A 17,562-nucleotide genomic window follows, 5' to 3' on the forward strand; every position below is an offset into this window, starting at 1 on the left:
AGAAAGACAGTATATAGGGCCCCTCTTGGCTGACTCGTTATCTTTCCATTAAGCCCTATAACCATATACAGTGACTGAATGTGGATAGACTAAATCCTAGCAATAGCAGTTAGACTTATATACCGCTTCATAGGGCTTTCAGCGCTCCCTAAGCGGTTTACAGAGTCAGCATATCGCCCCCAACAACAATCCGGGTCCTCATTTTACCCACCTCGGAAGGATGGAGGGCTGAGTCAACCCTGAGCCGGTGAGATTTGAACAGCCGAACTGCAGAACTGCAGTCAGCTGAAGTAGCCTGCAGTGCTGCATTTAACCACTGCGCCACCTCGGCTCTCTCTTTGGCTGATGAACAATCCTGCTTGTTCATCAGCCAGAGCCTACTTCTGAATCACCCAATCCAACAAGTTCAACTTCAGTTGTCTTGTGTACAGTTTGCTAACTATACCTAAAAGACTAAATGACTGATTAAATACCCAGATCAGAATTATTGATTTTTTTTAAAATAGTTATTAGTTGTAATCCTGATATTTTGGGGTTTGACAAGCATGATTGATATGAGTGAATAAGGAAGTGCCAGGATTTATATTTAATAGGCACCTATTCTAGACCAAACAAACCAATAGAGATTAGGTTTCAGTAGTTTACTTCATGAAATTGGAAATTTACCAGCATGGCAGTCAGCGTTCTTGGAAGCACACGTACTAGCAAAGTCCAAAAGCACGCAGAAGCTTGCTTGCAATCATTCCAGTTACCAGATAGCCAGTTAGAAAGCAAATCACTCTCTGCTTTGTTCACAGGAAAGGTCTGAAGTCAAAGTATTAGCATTTCAGACAGCAAGGATTTTGAGGCATAAGTACAAAGAGCCCAGGTTGAATTTGTTGCTTCCAACAAAGGTTTGCTACCTAGTGATCACTCTTGTGTAACTTGGAATCCTCATTTCCTAATCGCTACACAGCTGTTCCAGATGACTTCTGGCAGAATCAGCCTCAGATGTTTGCCAGTTCCCAATGCTGACATTTATTTGGCACATCTAGAGAAGACACTTTGACCATCTTCCAAGTCTGCTATGACTCTCAGCAGAGATCAGGTTCCATCCTGCTGCCTTACTTATTTGAAAATATTATTTGTGGTTGGATATTTAATTGTGCTAGTGTATCTTCCAAGATGACTGCATCATATCTAAACAAAGTGAACGCAAAATAGAACTATTTTGTTATTTTTTTTAACCTATCCGCAGAATGATTTTGCAATAGAATATTAATTATTTCAACCTGTTCCACTTTGTCTCTCTAGGTTTGAAGTCCTAAGCTTTCTTATGCTGTGTTATAATTCTGCTATTGTATATATGCCTGCCTCTTCCTATCAGTCGCTTTGCAAGATGGGTTCTAGGTAAGAATGATGCACTTGGCATGGTTGAGGGGAATTGGTATTGGTATTTTATTATTTGTATGCCGCCCTTCTCCGGGAGGACTCAGGGCAGCGAACAATTCAAAGGGGGAAAAAAAGGGGGAACATAAAAGACAAAATACAAATAATAAAAGTCGACAACAGTCGCACAACCATACATGTCGAGAGGGGAGGGAACTCATCACCCCCAGGCCTGCCGACAAAGTCAGGTTTTGACGGCTTTTCGGAAGGCCTGGAGAGAGGTGAGGGTCCGAATCCCTGCGGGGAGTTCATTCCAGAGGGCCAGAGCTGCCACAGAAAAGGCCCTCCCCCGGGTAATAGCCAGGTGGCTATTTTCATAGGGATTTTTAAATGATATAAAAAGAAAAAGGTATGGGTTTTACATGCACGTGAGACAATATTTGAATATTGATTATTTGCCATAATCTCTCCCTGCTTTTTTATTAGAGTATGTAAATGTAATGACCTGTTTTATTACAGATGTAGAAATTTAGATTCTTCATATTGTCTCCATTAAATTAGATAAAGAAAAAAATAAATTTTCCTAATTTACTGGAAGAAGACAAAAGGATCGTGGCTTCTCATATGTGTGGAACAGAGCTGGATTTTATGGGTGTCATTCAAGAGATACATATCTTTGTAACTTGGAGATTCAAGCTGGTTGCAGATGTACAGTGAAATATGGTTAATGAGATGTAGGAGTGGAGGGTAACATATAAAACATACTTTTCAAAACTTGATGATCCCAAATAACAAAACATGGACCATGATGCAAGTTGTGTCATTTTTTATTAGTGCCACAACATTGAAGATAACATATGTACAAGATAGAGTTTATAGTTCAACATCAAGATGCAGGTGTCATCAGTTAATCTTCCACTAGGGAGGGGTTGAACCATGGAACCAACTTTTCTTATGCGTGTATATTGTTCTATATACTATATCTTTCATTGTAATTTTTTCTATGCGATGCATAGATGAATTACGATAAACTGGAGAAAAGTCCAAGTCCCATTCTGAAAATTCAGCTTTAATTAAGATCATCCAAAACAGATCTTATGGAATATCCCTTTTTTTTTCTTTTTAACCTGGTTAGCAAGAGAAATAGCTAATAGGTAGTCTCTTTACTAAGCCCTCCTCTAAAACAGGGGTCTCCAACCCCCAGGCTGCAGATTGCTACCAGTCCATGGCCCGTTGAGAACTGGGCCACTCAAGCAGTGGGCAAAGGTGCAACACTTTATTTGCACATGTGTGGGATTAGGTTGCACATACAAAACCATCCCTTCGACCGGTGGGTCATGGAGCGAAAGGGACCAGTACTTTAAAGCAGTGTTTCTCAACCTTGGCAACTTGAAGATGTCTGGACTTCAACTCCCAGAATTCCCCAGCCAGCATTCGCTGGCTGGGGAATTCTGGGAGTTGGGGGTCCAGACATCTTCAAGTTGCCAAGGTTGAGAAACACTGCTTTAAAGGATGTAGATAAATTTAAGACAAGAACAAAAGCAATATGAAAAGGACCTATAAACTCATGTCTTTATTATTTGTTGTTTCATTTCACTTTTTATACATCTTTTCCCACTAAGATGAATTATCTTTTAGTGCTGCAATATCTGTGCCAACCATATACTGGATCCATGCTTTTAATGCATCCATTCTAAAAACCCAATAAGGGTTGAGTTACAGGTGGAATATCCTTAGAAGAAAAAATCACTTTAGTGCCATGGTGCTGAAAATCTTTTCAAAGGAGAATTGATGTTTGAGTCCTAAGTGTGCGTTCCTTCAGTCCTTCTCCCTTTAGAATTCTATGGGTGGCCAAATTTTAATTTCTTTATTTTTAAAAGGATATTCTTGACCTTGGCTTTGGCTGAATTTCAAAAAAATAATAATTGGCTGCTGTTAAATATTAGGTGGATATTGATGGTTGTCACATAGATACTTTCCATAAGTATGATTAGATGTAATTTGATTGAGGTTGCTACTGAACTGAAAAAAATCTTTGCTGAGAGATTTCAGTGGGAATAGATTGGCAGCTTCTACAAAAATCAAGTTTGTGATGGTAGGACGTTTTCAGGCAAAATAGGAAATGTTGTGAATGGTAATAGTCACTTTCTACTATATTATTGGTAATAGAATGCAGTACTGCAGGCTACTTCTGCTGCCTGCAATTTGGCAGTTCGAATCTCACCAGGCTTAAGGTTGACTCAGCCTTCCATCCTTCTGAGGTCAGTAAAATATGGAAACAGATTGTTGGAGGCAATATCCTGACTCTTAGATTGGGCTGTAAAGCACTGTGAAGCAGTATATAAGTCTAAATGATATTGCTATCATCCCATGATATTGTAACCATCTTTCATTGTGGTTTTATGTAGAGCAAAGGGTTGTTTTAGTGGCATGTCTTAATTGTTTATTTATGTAGATGTTACAGAATTAAATATATTAAAAACATTTGCAAGTGGTTCTCGACTTAACCACAATTGAGACCAGAATTTCTGTTGTTAAACAATGTTGTTGTTGTTGAATTGTACCCAATTTTACGAACTATTTTGCCACAGTTGTTAAGCAAATTACTAAAGTTGTTAAGTGAATCGTGCAGTCAATAAGTGAATTCGGCTTTTCCCATTGACTTTGCTTATCAGAAGCTGGCTGGAAAGATTGCAAAAAACAAATGTGATCCCGGGATGCTGCAACCATGATACACATATGCCACTTGCCAAGCACCCAAATTTTGATCACCTGACTGTGGGGATGTTGCATTGCTTGTCAGTATGAGAACCGGTGTACGTCAGTTGCTAAACAAGGGTTACATATACTTTGTTGCATCACAAATACTTTGGTTTCTAATTTAAATGAGTAGTTTTCTCACACTGGTATATACTACCCAGGACTATAAAAACACATAAATAAACTAAAAATGAATATTATTATTAAAATACCTTGGTTTGTAGTTTAGAGTTTTGTATACAAAATTAAAAATAAGAAAATGTGTTTACTCAACAGATAAAAGATTTAATTTTTAGACGTGCTTTTATGTTTTGCAGGCTCTGTGTGAGTGGATTTCCACGACAAAATGAAAAATGCTGGAAGGAAGATGGCTGCAGAGTACTATTGGATCCTGACTTCATGGTTCAGTTACTCACTGGAATCTATTACGCTGTGTATGTTTCTAAATTTTGGATAAGTAACTGCTCTTTGTTTTTGAGCAAATTATTCATATTTTTGCCGGAATAAAATGCAACATAAATGTTTATTAAAATATTAACAGTTGACAGTGGACTTCTATCAGGCAATTTTTCTGCTTTTCTGTTTGAAAATACATTATTTCATTGGCCTAAATACTTTGTATATTTTGTCTGATTTAAAAAACGGCAGTGAATGGAAGGGAACCTCCTGAGTTAACCCCTCTAGCAGAATACTTAACAACACATTTTTCATGTTTTTCTTTTTTATTAAAATATTTGTGCTATGTTCTGCTGTGAAAAATTGTAACTTACATAGAGCCGAGGTGGCGAAGTGGTTAAATGCAGCACTGCAGGCTACTTCAGCTGACTGCAGTTCTGCAGTTCGGCTGTTCAAATCTCACCGGCTCAGGGTTGACTCAGCCTTCCATCCTTCCAAAGTGGGTAAAATGGGGACCTGGATTGTTGTTGGGAGCAATATGCTGACTCTGTAAACTGCTTAGAGAGGGCTGAAAGCCCTATGAAGCGGTATATAAGTCTAACTGCTATTGCTATTTGCCATGGAGTTGACTTTTAACTCTGGAAAGCTTCTAATTAATTATTACCAGTTGCACCTTTCCTAAATTGAGGGGTCCTACGAATGGTCATTCCTGTCCTAGCCATCTCATGGTTGAACTACTGTAATGTGCTCCACATAAGGCTGCCCTTGAAGAGTCTCCAAAAACTTCAGTTGGTTCAAAATGCAGTGAACACACATTATATCTCTTTCGCAAACTGCATTAGTTACCAGCTTATTTCCAGGTCCAATTCACGGTGCTGATGTTGATCTTTAGAGCCTTTCATAGCATGGGTATTTGAGCCTCTCCCAGTTTCATTTACCATATCTGGCAGAGAGGGCATAGCAATAGCACTTAGACTTATATGCCACTTCACAATACCTTACAGTCCTCTGTAAGTGGTTTTACGGAGTCAGCATATTGTCCCCAACAATCTGGGTCCTCATTGTACTGATTTTGGAAGGATGGAAGGCTGAGTCAACCTTGACCCGGTGAGACTTGAATTGCCAAACTACTGGCAGTCAGCAGAATTAGCCTGCAATACTGCATTCTAACCACTGCACCACCATGGCATGTTATGGGTTCCATCATCTAGGGCAGTGTTTCCCAACCATGGCAACTTGAAGATGTCCGGACTTCAACTCCCAGAATCCCCCAGCCAGCATTCGCTGGCTGGGGAATTCTGGGAGTTGAAGTCCGGACATCTTCAAGTTGCCAAGGTTGGGAAACACTGATCTAGGGCGCTGCATTTGGTAGGCCCTAGGAATCAGGCCTACCCGAGGGAATCGTTGAGGTGGCTCAGTTATTAGTAACATCTCTTTGTCTGCTATGTCAAAAATGTTAGTAATGAAATTATCCTGACTGAATGTACAGATAGAGCAAGGAATAATTGTACCCATGAGTCAGCTATTTACGTAAGAACTTACAGCTAGCGCTAGCAAAACCAAAGCAGCAGAAAAGGGCATATTTGGAAGTTAACTGATGTGGGAAAGCTCAAGATCACAAAAATAATGCACTGTGTTTATTTCCTTTGCATCCATATATAGCTACAATGGACAATGGGAGCTTGGTCAGGAAGCCCTGGATGATATAATATATCGAGCTCAGCTTGAACTCTATTCTCAGCCACTGCTGGTAAGGAGATAGGCTGTAATCTGTTCATGAGATTTAAATTGGGCATATAATTGTAATATTAATAGTCAGCTTTGAATGAGTTCGGTAACATTCTAAAATCTTCCAATTATTCCAGCAGAATAATTGGTGCACGTTGTAACAAAAACTCGTGATAAATTGTACACTTTGATTTCATTTACTTAGCTACAGTCCAGAATTCCTCAGTTTCTCATAAAGCAAAGATTAGCAGAATATTGGTTAACAGGGGAATAATTAGAATATTACTTGCAATCATTGTTTGACTGCCACTTGCAGTGTGCTTATTGAAAATGCTCTTTTGAGAACCATGCAGATGTACACTTGTGTGTCGTTCATGTATACAGTAGTCCTTAACAAGCATTCGTTTAGGACCGTTTACAGTCAGTGTCACTGAAAAAAAGTGACATTTTTCACACAATCGTTGCAGTATCCTCATGATCACATGATCAAAATTCGGATTCTTGGCAACTGCTGCATATTTATGATGTTGTTGTGTCCCAAGATCATGTGATCCCTTTTGTGACCTTCTGACAAGCAAAATCAATGGGGAAACCAATTCACTTAACAACCATGTTACTATTTTAGCAACTACAGTGATTCACTTAACAACTGGGGCAAGAAAGGTTGTAAAATGGGGCAGAACTCACTTAACAACTGTCTCGCTTAGCAGCAGAAATTTTGGGCTGAATTGTGGTTGTAAGGGATTACCTGTATGCTTGTTTATCTGCATTTTGCATGTCTGTCGGGAAGATTTTTCCAGAATTATTTGACAAGCATATAGCTAGATGCTAACAGTCTAGTAACTGTGGTACAATTTGAACTTGGCCTCTCTTTGAACTTGAACAGCATGATAATTATTTTGAGAAGTTGGGATAATCTTCCTTTTCCACTTCAGCTTTTATGAATGTAGGTCACTGGCCTTTTACTGGATAAATAAACAAGATTCTGAAAATAGAAATGCCCACTTTCCTATGACATTTGTTTTTCTTTACTCACAATCATGCCCAGCAGATTGGTTTCTGCCTATTTAAGGAGACATGGAAAGGACTAAACCACTTTGCCACAGTAACCATCCTCTCCATTAACCCTCCATGAACCCTCTTGCCAAATGAGATTGCATTTTTCCCCTTCCCTTTATATTAGATTAAATGCTTCTTTGTTGAATTATTGCTGACTAGATTATATTATCCTTTTGAAGACAACAATTTGAATTCTGATTTTGTTAATGTTCCTTTAATAAATAACTAAATGCTCTACTAAATTGATTTTTAATAATAAAAAAAAACACTGATAAACTTCCTGTAATATACAGTATTAAGAAGCCTAAAGCAGGGGTGTCAAACTCGCGGCCCATGGGCCGGATACGTCACACACTGGCCACCCCCACCCCATTTTAGTGAAGGGGGGGAAATAGTCATGATACATCACATGACAACATGATGACGTGAGTTTGACATCCCTGGCCCAAAGGTAGCCTGAATTCATTTGAATTCAGCTTTTGTTTTTGACTTAACTGAAAAAGCTGAGACAAACACTAACTTGGTGGAAAGTCCCTTTTGATTTGCTCTTATTGTAATAATATAATAATTGTATTATTAATAATATAAATTAATATTAAATATTAATACTAATATAATAATGATCACTCCCAACTTTTTTTAAAAAGTTCATATTTGCTGTACTACTCTCCATTCTATTCTGCAGTTTTACGTAATTTTTCTTTCTTTTCTTGGTCTCCTTTTTATTAAAAAAGAAAAGTAAGGTGCTTGCCTCTTTATAATTCAGTCTATATCTTAACCTTAGTCCTAAAAAAAAGGGTATCTGTCAGTGACTTTCAGCCTTCTGGAATTTTTTTTTTCAGTAAAGCAAATTTCCTACATACTGTATTTTTCAGAGTATTCAACCCCCCCCCCCCAAAAAAAGAGGGTGAAAATTTAGGTGTATATTATACATCAAATGTAGCCCTGCCCATGCATCCACCGCCCCCCACCCTTTGTCCTCTGCCTCCCAGCCATTTACCTCCTTGCAGCAAACGGAGAAAATGGGGAATGCGGAGGCAGCAATAACAGCTGGCGGCTGCTGAAATTGAAAGTGAAACTTGCTGTTTGCTGCAAGGGTCAAATTGCTGAGAGGCAGACACAGATTTTTTTTCTTCTAATCAAGCTAAACCGAAATAATGTATACTTCCAGAAAGCCATGTCAGTTTTAACAGCAAGCATAGTTCTGAAATGTAACACCATAAACTGTGTATATCTTCTGTACTGTTTGGTGCAAGGAGGCAAATTGCTGAGAGGCAGATTCTCTCTCCCCCCCCCCTTATTTTGCTCCCTAAAAGCTAGGTGCGTCTTATACTTCGGAGCGTCATACAGCAAATATGACTAAAAAGAATTCTACATGGTTTTAAGGTTGTATACATGCTCTGGAGCTGAGAAGCTCCCACTTCCCTCATATGGCTCCCAGGAAATCAAAAGCATTCCCTTTCATAGTTTATCATGATGGATAAACGGCGGTTGCATAGCCAGTTTCTTTTTTTTTATATATATATTTTTATTTTTGAATAAACACAAACAGACAAAACACAACAAACGCCACAAAAATATCTTCCATTACAAATTGTAAAGAGTGTGTCAATTGGTTACAAAGAGCTTTTGTGCATCCCTTCCACAGTCATCACCTACAATTCATATCAAGTTATATATTTTAAATCAAATATATATATATATATATATATATATATATATATATATATATATATATATATATATATATATATATATATATATATATATATATATTAATTACTATCATCATACCTCAATCTTCATATGACTATGATTGTTTTTACATCCCTTTATATAAAATATTCCAAAATGTAAAGCAAAACCACATGATGGCATTCCGTTATCTATTTTCAATATCATCCAGCAACATTACATCTTTATAACACTTTCTAAATAAAAATTGATTATGTTTAATAACAAGGTTTCTAGACCTTTCTTAATCACTGTTTACAATTTATATCCAATTTCCCTTTTATCACGTCAATACAAATATTACATTATTATCATTATCAATCATTTATTTAACAATATCCGTCATCATTTCAATTTTTGGGGGGGTCTTAGTTTAACTAAATTTGACTTACTCTCTTTTTTTAATATTATAAGCTTTTATACAGAGTATAACAGAGTTTTTAAACTTCCTTTCATGATCACCATTTAGAATTTATACCAAATTTCCTCTTATCAAACCAATACATATGTGTACATTGTTATCATTATCAATTATTTATCCAACTATATCCATTATCACTTCATTTTTAACATAATGGTCTAATTTTAACTAAATTTGACTAATATTTTGTTATTTGTTTTCATATCTCAACCTGTGTCTTTCCAGTAATAGTGCAATCTTATGTCTTTTGCCATTTGTGGAATTAGTCTTCTGGTTATTTCCTTAATCAAATTTTTGTGGACTTCTCTTCGCAACTTGTTGCTTTTTACATATCTTGTAAAATCTCGAGACCCTCCATCAGCTTCTTTAATCACCTTATCTTTGGTTATCAGTAGTGTTTTTGTCAAAGTTTCTCTCCTTGAATCCATGAATTCTTCTCTTTTTTTTTCTTCTATACCTTGAAATCTGGTTTAGAGCTCCTTTCCATCTATCTTCCCTTTCCATGTTCCACTCTTTCCATCTCCAACCACACTCAGTTCACTGTCAGTATCCACAATTATCTTGCCTCTTTATTCATTTTTCCCTTGGGTTTTTAGGACTCTAACCTCCACTTTTTCCATTTGCTGGATATTTTCAATTTTTCCATCGAATTTTACTGCATTACAATCTATATTTTCCAATCTCTTCTCAATTCTCTCTGTTGTTTCTAATGATTTTTGAATTTCAAACATAATCTGTTGAAATGTTATGGTTTCTTTTTGCTGTTGTGCTATTCTTCCAACTAGTAAACATTACCACTCTAGTTTCAAAACAAGGTTTTGTTTTCACTTCTCTCCAGCTGCCAAAGAAGCATCCAAAGAGCACCTGTATAAACAACCCATGCTCTTCTCCTTATCTCTTCTGTAAACAAGCTGAAGCCTTTGAAGTACAAAGTCAAAATGATCAAAGAGAAATAAGAGAAAGGAATATTTCCAGGACTCAAACTCCTTGCCCCGGGCCTCTGCCTGCTGCCCCCCCCGGTGGTCTCAAACTACCGGACAGTTCTTTTTACCTAAAGTGCTGCAGCAGAGATCTTGTAGCCGTCCCTTGCTGAGGCTCGGCCGCTCATGAAGACTCTCCGTGTGGTCTCTGGGTCAGCAGCTGCTTCTCTCGGCTGCTGCTCTTCCTGGGAGAGAGTGCATCTCTTGTGCAATTTAGCAGCTGTGAGGTGCACTTTCCTCTAAGTCCCATCTGGAAAGTGTGCAGCACTGAAAAGCAGCATTCAATATGGCTGCTGCTTCTCTGTGCTGTGCGCTTTGCTGATGGGATTTAGAGAAAAGTGGCGGCTCACAGCTACTAAATTGTACAAGAGATGCACTCTCTCCCAGTAAGAGCAGCAGCCGAGAGAAGCAGCCACTGCCCTGGAGGGCAGAGATGGAGCGGAACAGGCCCAAAAAGGCTGCTCAGTCCACCCTTGCTGGGTGGCGGAAGCCACACATGTGCGCACACTCACATTTTGGGGGAACTGGTTGTTAAATGGCTTGAATCCCACCACTAGAGCTAAGTCCAACCCCCTTTGAATTCTGTTTACCTTATCTAACTCCTAACAGGTGCTAACCCTTAGCTGAAAATATTCCTGTGCATAGGCAAGAGGAGCCATAAATCAATTTCAATGGACCTTCAGGTATGGATCTGATCTTTTGTCCCTGACACTTACACAGCATTTTACTGTTGTAATAGGTTGCAAATGCAATGAAGAATTCATTACCTTTTGATGCTCCTGATGCATCACAAGGAGGACAGAAGGTTTTGAAAGTAGAGGTTACTCCAACAGTGCCAAGAATTTCTCGGACAGCTATTACAACAGCTTCAATCCGCCGACATCGCTGGAGAAGAGAAGGTAAGTCTTTATAATGTAAAATGAAAATTGTAATATGGTATCTTTCCCCTCTACTGGCAAATGCTAGTTTCTGAGTTTGATCATTTGTTTCAGGTATATAGACATACAGAAAATAATTATGTATATGTACAAATATGTATTTGTGACTGCAAACTATAATGAAATAAGAATTCTTCCTATTTCATATATCTAGAAAAACCTAAATGATTTAAGTGGTATATCACGGAAATTGAATGGCACTTTAAAAATTTTGTAATTACTTTCTACTTTCAGTGGATTGGATCTTTTTTCTTTTTAAAAAATTGTTGGAAGATAATTATTTTGATGGTGTGACTGTATCTGCAATTTGTGGGCCATCCAGCTATATAGTATCTCGGGAAAAAAATGACTTTTTTTTCTTTTTCAACTTTCATGATTTATCATCTATATCTGACTTTTGGGAATGTTTGTTGCTGTTTTTTTTTGTTTTAAATGGGATAGAGGGCTGTGTGCATGTATAAACTTCCAAAATACCAACATAAGCTAGACAATATTGCAAATTTTATCTTTGTATTTTCATTGATAAAATGGTAACAGGCACATTAATATTAATTCGTACTCATATTTTCAGGACCCGTGGTCTGCAAACCTAACAATAAATAAAGTATTTTGTTTGGGGATAATTTAAGAATCTTTTAGTTTTCATAGGAAGCAACTTCAAATCTTTTAAACTCACCTCTCTGCCAGCAAAAAGAAAAGCAAATGTTAAATTGGAAACATACCAATTTCTGTTATGGGTGGATAAGGTTTGATTCTTTTTTTTTTTTTTTAAATTATATTGGTAAATATATGGTAGACTGCAAAAAAAATGAACTTTTATTAAACTTTAAATTCCTTGTTAAATATTCTGTTTTTTGTTTTCATTCTGAATTCTTCATAATAAAAACAGTTAATCCTATTTTACAAATCCTTCATCATCTACAGCCTCACTGCAGTAGTGTTGCATTTATGTCTTCTCGTACACGGCACATCATATCCACTTATTTTTATGATGCTGTTCAACTTTCTTTGAGAAAAATACAGGTGTGGTTGTCTGTATTCTGTGTACACCTTCATTTCCCTGCCTGGGTTATAACGGTTAGGGAAAGAATAGAAAGACACTAAAATATTATATGTTGAATCCCAGATGGCTTTGACTTCTCAAATGATGCTGACATGAGCATTCCCGGATCTCCGATCCTGCACGGCTCCACAGACCTAGGGATCAAACGCAAGCAAGAGGGGAACGTACTGATGCTCAGGACCCCTGAGCATGACTCACCGGAGCCCAACTTGACACCAGCCACAAAAGAGGGTAGGACAGAGATAAGGTGGCATGTCAGTAAAGCCATTGCTTGGGGAGGATCCTGGCTCTTTCTTCCCAAGCAGAATTCCCTTTTGCTTTAGAGTATGTTCCATTGACCACGAGTACACTTTCTTCTCTTTCCTTCTTTCTGCACATATCCCTTTATGCCTAGCTTTGGCCTGGAGCTATTTATTCTAACACTTTGGACTTTGACTATCTGTATAATACAGGGACGTGCAGTCAGGGGAGGCAGGGGAGGCAGAGCCTCACCACTGTCATCATGAAAAGAAAAGAAAAATGTAAAAGGAAAAAGGCAAGAGCTGAGGTCAGGCTGAGCTAGTTGCTGCCAGAGTCACCGTGCATGACTCTGCTTAGTGCTTAACTGTTTAAAAAAGCCTCTAAAAAGTGCCCTCTACAGGAGGCGGCAGGAGAACGATGTGCCTCATTTAGTCTGGGGTTTTATGATCAGTCGAGCACAGTTAAGCAAGGGTTAAAAGCCAAAAAATTCTTGATGTAGATGAGGCACGTCATTCTCTTGCCTCCTTCTGTAGAGGGTGCTTTTTTAGAGGCTTTTTTTAAACAGTTAAGCAGAGTCATCCACACAGTGACTCTGGCAGCAACTAGCTCAGCTTGATCTCAGCTCTTGCCTTTTTCCTTTTACATTTTTTTTTCTTTTCATGATGGCAGGCAAGAGCAGAGTTGAAATCCTCTCTGAAAGAGCTGGAAAAGGTCCGTATGGGTCGGAGGGAGGGGGAGGAATTCAAATTTCATCCTTCTGATGCAACTTTTTTGTGTGTATGTGTGTGTGTGTTTGAGAAAGGGGGGAGGGAGCATATTGAGACAGTTCTTTAGTTTATGCACTATATAACACTCTAATATTATGCCTTTGGGTCTTCTGAAATTTTAATTATCCAATCATAAGCAAAAACAATGTTTTCAGTAGAATGAATTTCCACTTCTACTTACACCTGCCAGCCAAAATGCTGCTCATGGTATTGCTAACATGGGCTGAGGAGGAAAACCTAAATTTTCTGAATCCTGGTGCAACTTTGTGTCTGTGTGTGAGAGAGAGAGGGGGGGGGAGAGAGGGAAGAAGGAGGGGAAGGGAAAAGAAAAAGAAAGAAGGAAACTTGTTTAGCAAAGGAGAAAAACAAATGCTGTTGCTTTAAATCGGAACTGAGCATGCCTGGCTGTGGAATTCTGGGAGTTGAAGTCCACAAGTCTAAAGAAATTGCTGCCTCACCAGCCATAAACCTCACCGCACGTCACTGGTATAATATCTAACTTAGCATGGTTAAAATAACCTGATAACTTTGGGATCACTTTGTAATGTAATGTGTGGGTGATCTTGGGGGATCAGGGAAAGGTTCTGCTTAGAGAACGATCAGATAAGAGGAGACCGCAGTCGCTTAATGATCAGAGAAAAAAACTTAGGAGAGCCAGGAATTTTGTACCTTCAGATTTGCAAGATTGATGTCAGCCCTTCTGGGTAAACCAGACAGGAAACCTGACCAAATGAGCAAAATCTACTTTATTTTAAGACTACTTTAATAGAATCTTGAAAGTCTGAATGTATGGACTTTTCACTGCTACTTATAACCCTCTGATGAATAAGGGCAGGTCTTCCTAAGTTTCTTCCTCTGAGAGTTATGCTCCTCTTGTTTGATAGTTTCATCGGCAATCTCTTTCTCTCATCCTCCAAGGTCATCCGTTCATTCTATTGCATCCTGGAACACCCTGCTAGTGAGCATGTTAAGTCTGCTAAATGTATACATATATACATTTGTAGATATACAAATGTATAAATACAACAAATAAATATATTTGTATATATACAAATGTATATATACAATAAAAATGTGTCAAGTAAAAATATTGATGCTGTTTTCACCACCTGGAATATATATAAAGTATATAAAATAATACTTTAACTGTAATTTAGTATTAGAAGAGGGTGGAAGCCTTTCTCTTACTATTTTATATACCAAACTTCCAGTTCAATGAATGGTTTAATCACCTGTTCCGTTGATTTAAGTGGAATTAAATTGCCATTATGCTATTTATAGGATTGGGTCTCAAAGTAGGTAGTATAAACTTGAAGAGAGAGAAAAATCTTATAGCCCTGTTTAGTGGTATTCTTCAAGTTAATTCTTTACTCTTTACTAAGAGATTTCCATTTTACTCGGTGCACGTCCTTAACCCACTGTCCCCTTGATGCTGGTGCAGGAGTTTTCCGATAGCAATGCATTCTAAGTTATAGTTATAAATTTATACTTTGCTAATCTGCATATCTCCCTAATTTATTTCTATAGTCCTTCTTTTCTGTCTTTAGTGTAGTCTTTTGGGCACTGCTGATATTTTAACATTTTAATAACATTTGCAAATAATGTGCTGAACATGCTTCACAGTTGCTCCAAGGAAAGCTATGTAGGAGATGACCAAGCTGAGCCCGAGGGAAGGGTAAAGCATGTCATCATCAATCGCGAGTCCCTTTGCGCCCACAAGAGATCTAAGTCCAGCCCACCTTGAATTCCATTGACTCTTACCTACTGCCAATTTCCCTTTGACTGTTAGTAGTTCAGAGTCTTGTAGAAAGCACGCATTAAACCTATATTCATTTTAACTTTCTTGGCTCCTGATTTCTTGCGTCTGACAAGCTAAATAGCAAATCAAGCAAGCAAACAAACCCTTTAGAGTTAGCGTTAGAATTAGGATTCCTCATTTATTGCATCTGAATCCATCATGTGCAATTAGAAAATTCACGGTGTCTGAAGAGGAGAGGCATTATTGGAAAGCTATGGAAGCATGAAATTCAGAATTTACTCCTAGAACTGAGTGAATCTGAGCATAGCCAGTAAATGACCCCTAACCACAACTTTTCTCCTACTGTTATTATTTTGTTGTACTAACTTCATGTTGCATGTGCATGGCCAGAAGAAGGTACAGAAATTCTCACAACAAATTCTCAAATCTTCTTTTCAAAAAGAGTTGCTTCGGTGCCACAGTACTTCTTTAATATGTTAGATATATTTAGATTAGGTGTTGTTGCCTAAATGTTTTCTAGATAAATAAAGTGAGCATAACTTACACAAAAAGATGAGATGGCGCCGTGGTTAAAGTGCAGTACTGCAGGCCATTTCAGCTGACTGCTATCTGCAGTTCGGCGGTTCAAATCTCACTGGCTCAAGGTTGACTCAGCCTTCCATCCTTCCGAGGTGGGTGAAATGAGGACCCAGACTGTGCGGGCGATATGCTGACTCTGTAAACCGCTTAGAGAGGGCTGAAAGCCCTATGAAGCGGTATATAAGTCTAACTGCTATTGCTATTGCTAAAAAAGTTTTTTAAAAATCATATTTTTGTGAGCGAATCTTTTTCTTTTGGTGGTCTGGGATGGAAAAGATGGGTCTCTTAATCATAAAAGGAAATCACAGCTTGTTAAATTACTTTCTTTTGGTGCTCTTGCTGATTTTGCATGAAACTGATAAATATTGCTTCTTTTCAAAATTGTGTAAACAAAATGACACAATCTTATCTTTCTTATGCTGGTCTATGATCCTAATAAAATTGTTTTCATTTGAACTTATTTATCCTTGATTTTAAATATTCCAAGTGTATAATAAATAATCAGTCTTTTTTGCAACATGCTTGGGTCAGTTTATGTAAATATTCTTTGTGAATTAATAAAAAGTAGATCATAATGCTCACAGGATTAACGTGCATGTACTACTCTTACATTGATTATGTAAGAGAAGCTTTGAATATGAATAATAATGTTGGGAGCATTGATGAACCATGTACCTGTTGAGGGCACAGCTAGCATTGATTTAAAAAATATGTCAAAAAAATGGCTGAAATATCCCTTTGAGTTTATATTTTGTTCCTTTCTCTGACAAGCTTTATTGCCTACAAGGACTTTGGTTCAGAATATACTTGAACATTTTGTCAGGAAATTAAGCTTTTCCCCAAATGACTGTTCCCATTGAAATCAAAAGGGTATATTTATAGTGATTAGTACAGTGTTTTTCAACCTTTTTTGTGCAAAGGCACACTTTTTTCATGAAAAAAATCACGAGGCACACCACCATTAGAAAATGTTTAAAAATTTTAACTCTGTGCCTATATTGACTATATATAAAGTAATTTTCCCACGGCACACCTTACGCTATGTCACGGCACACTAGTGTGCCGCGGCACAGTGGTTGAAAAACACTGGATTAGTAAATCTGTATATTGCTCAAATTGAACTTCTGAATGTTGATGGCTTGGGGAATCCTACTTTGCATGTTGTTTTCCTCCTTTTTCACTTTCAAGCACTGCTGATTGCCTTGGCCTCTGCATGGTGGTGGCATTCAGAAAATTTACACCGAGCCTCTCTGACTCTTTCCTCCCAACGGAAGGGATAATTTTATTAATTATACTAAACAGTAATGTTGCAAACGTCATTGACAAACAACAATATTTCTTCCATTTTCTGTCATTTTGTCCTTGCAAATTGATTGTAAGGCTGGAGATGTATCCATGGAAATTGACTGGGGAACAAACACCTCTGGATATTGTGTTCCCTCCATTAAAGTAAGGAGGGGGTTAAGAGAGGTGGTGGTGGGAGCTCAATCAAAAAGCACTTTCACTTAGCTTTGCATGGTGGTCAAAGAAAGGAGTCTAAAAGGCACTTTTGCTTTCAGGACGTTCTTTTATTTCAAATGGCTTTTTAACATTTTGTGTGAAGAATACCATATGCATTGTGGCTTGTTTTTTAAACATAATGTTTTAAAAGACTCAGGATTTGTTTTTCTTTTAATCTAAGGAGCCTTCTTATTTTACAGGGCACGATTGTGTTATTGTTTGAAATGTTAAAATGCGAAAGTTAAAAGAATCAACATTACCGAGGAAATA

The 17,562-nt window shown here is 37.7% G+C and overlaps 1 protein-coding gene across 6 annotated transcripts in view; it reads left to right on the forward strand.

The window, feature by feature from the left end:
• HYCC2 (hyccin PI4KA lipid kinase complex subunit 2) overlaps positions 1–17,562 on the forward strand; it is a 60,100-nt gene that overhangs the window by 32,317 nt on the left and 10,221 nt on the right. For 4 of the 6 annotated variants that reach the window (XM_087707247.1, XM_087707225.1, XM_087707236.1 and 1 more), the window contains 5 exons: positions 1,294–1,389; positions 4,446–4,562; positions 6,187–6,274; positions 11,186–11,345; positions 12,511–12,678. In XM_087707247.1, coding sequence (XP_087563373.1) covers positions 1,294–1,389; positions 4,446–4,562; positions 6,187–6,274; positions 11,186–11,345; positions 12,511–12,678 — 629 coding nt within the window. The remainder of the gene's footprint in view (positions 1–1,293; positions 1,390–4,445; positions 4,563–6,186; positions 6,275–11,185; positions 11,346–12,510; positions 12,679–17,562) is intronic. The other 2 variants (XM_087707262.1, XM_087707273.1) reach the window with 2 other exon arrangements.

This window comes from Thamnophis sirtalis, unplaced genomic scaffold, assembly GCF_051295495.1.
Source record: "Thamnophis sirtalis isolate CommonGarterSnake01/CBP01778 unplaced genomic scaffold, rThaSir2_p1.2 scaffold_1, whole genome shotgun sequence".
NCBI lineage: Eukaryota > Metazoa > Chordata > Lepidosauria > Squamata > Natricidae > Thamnophis > Thamnophis sirtalis.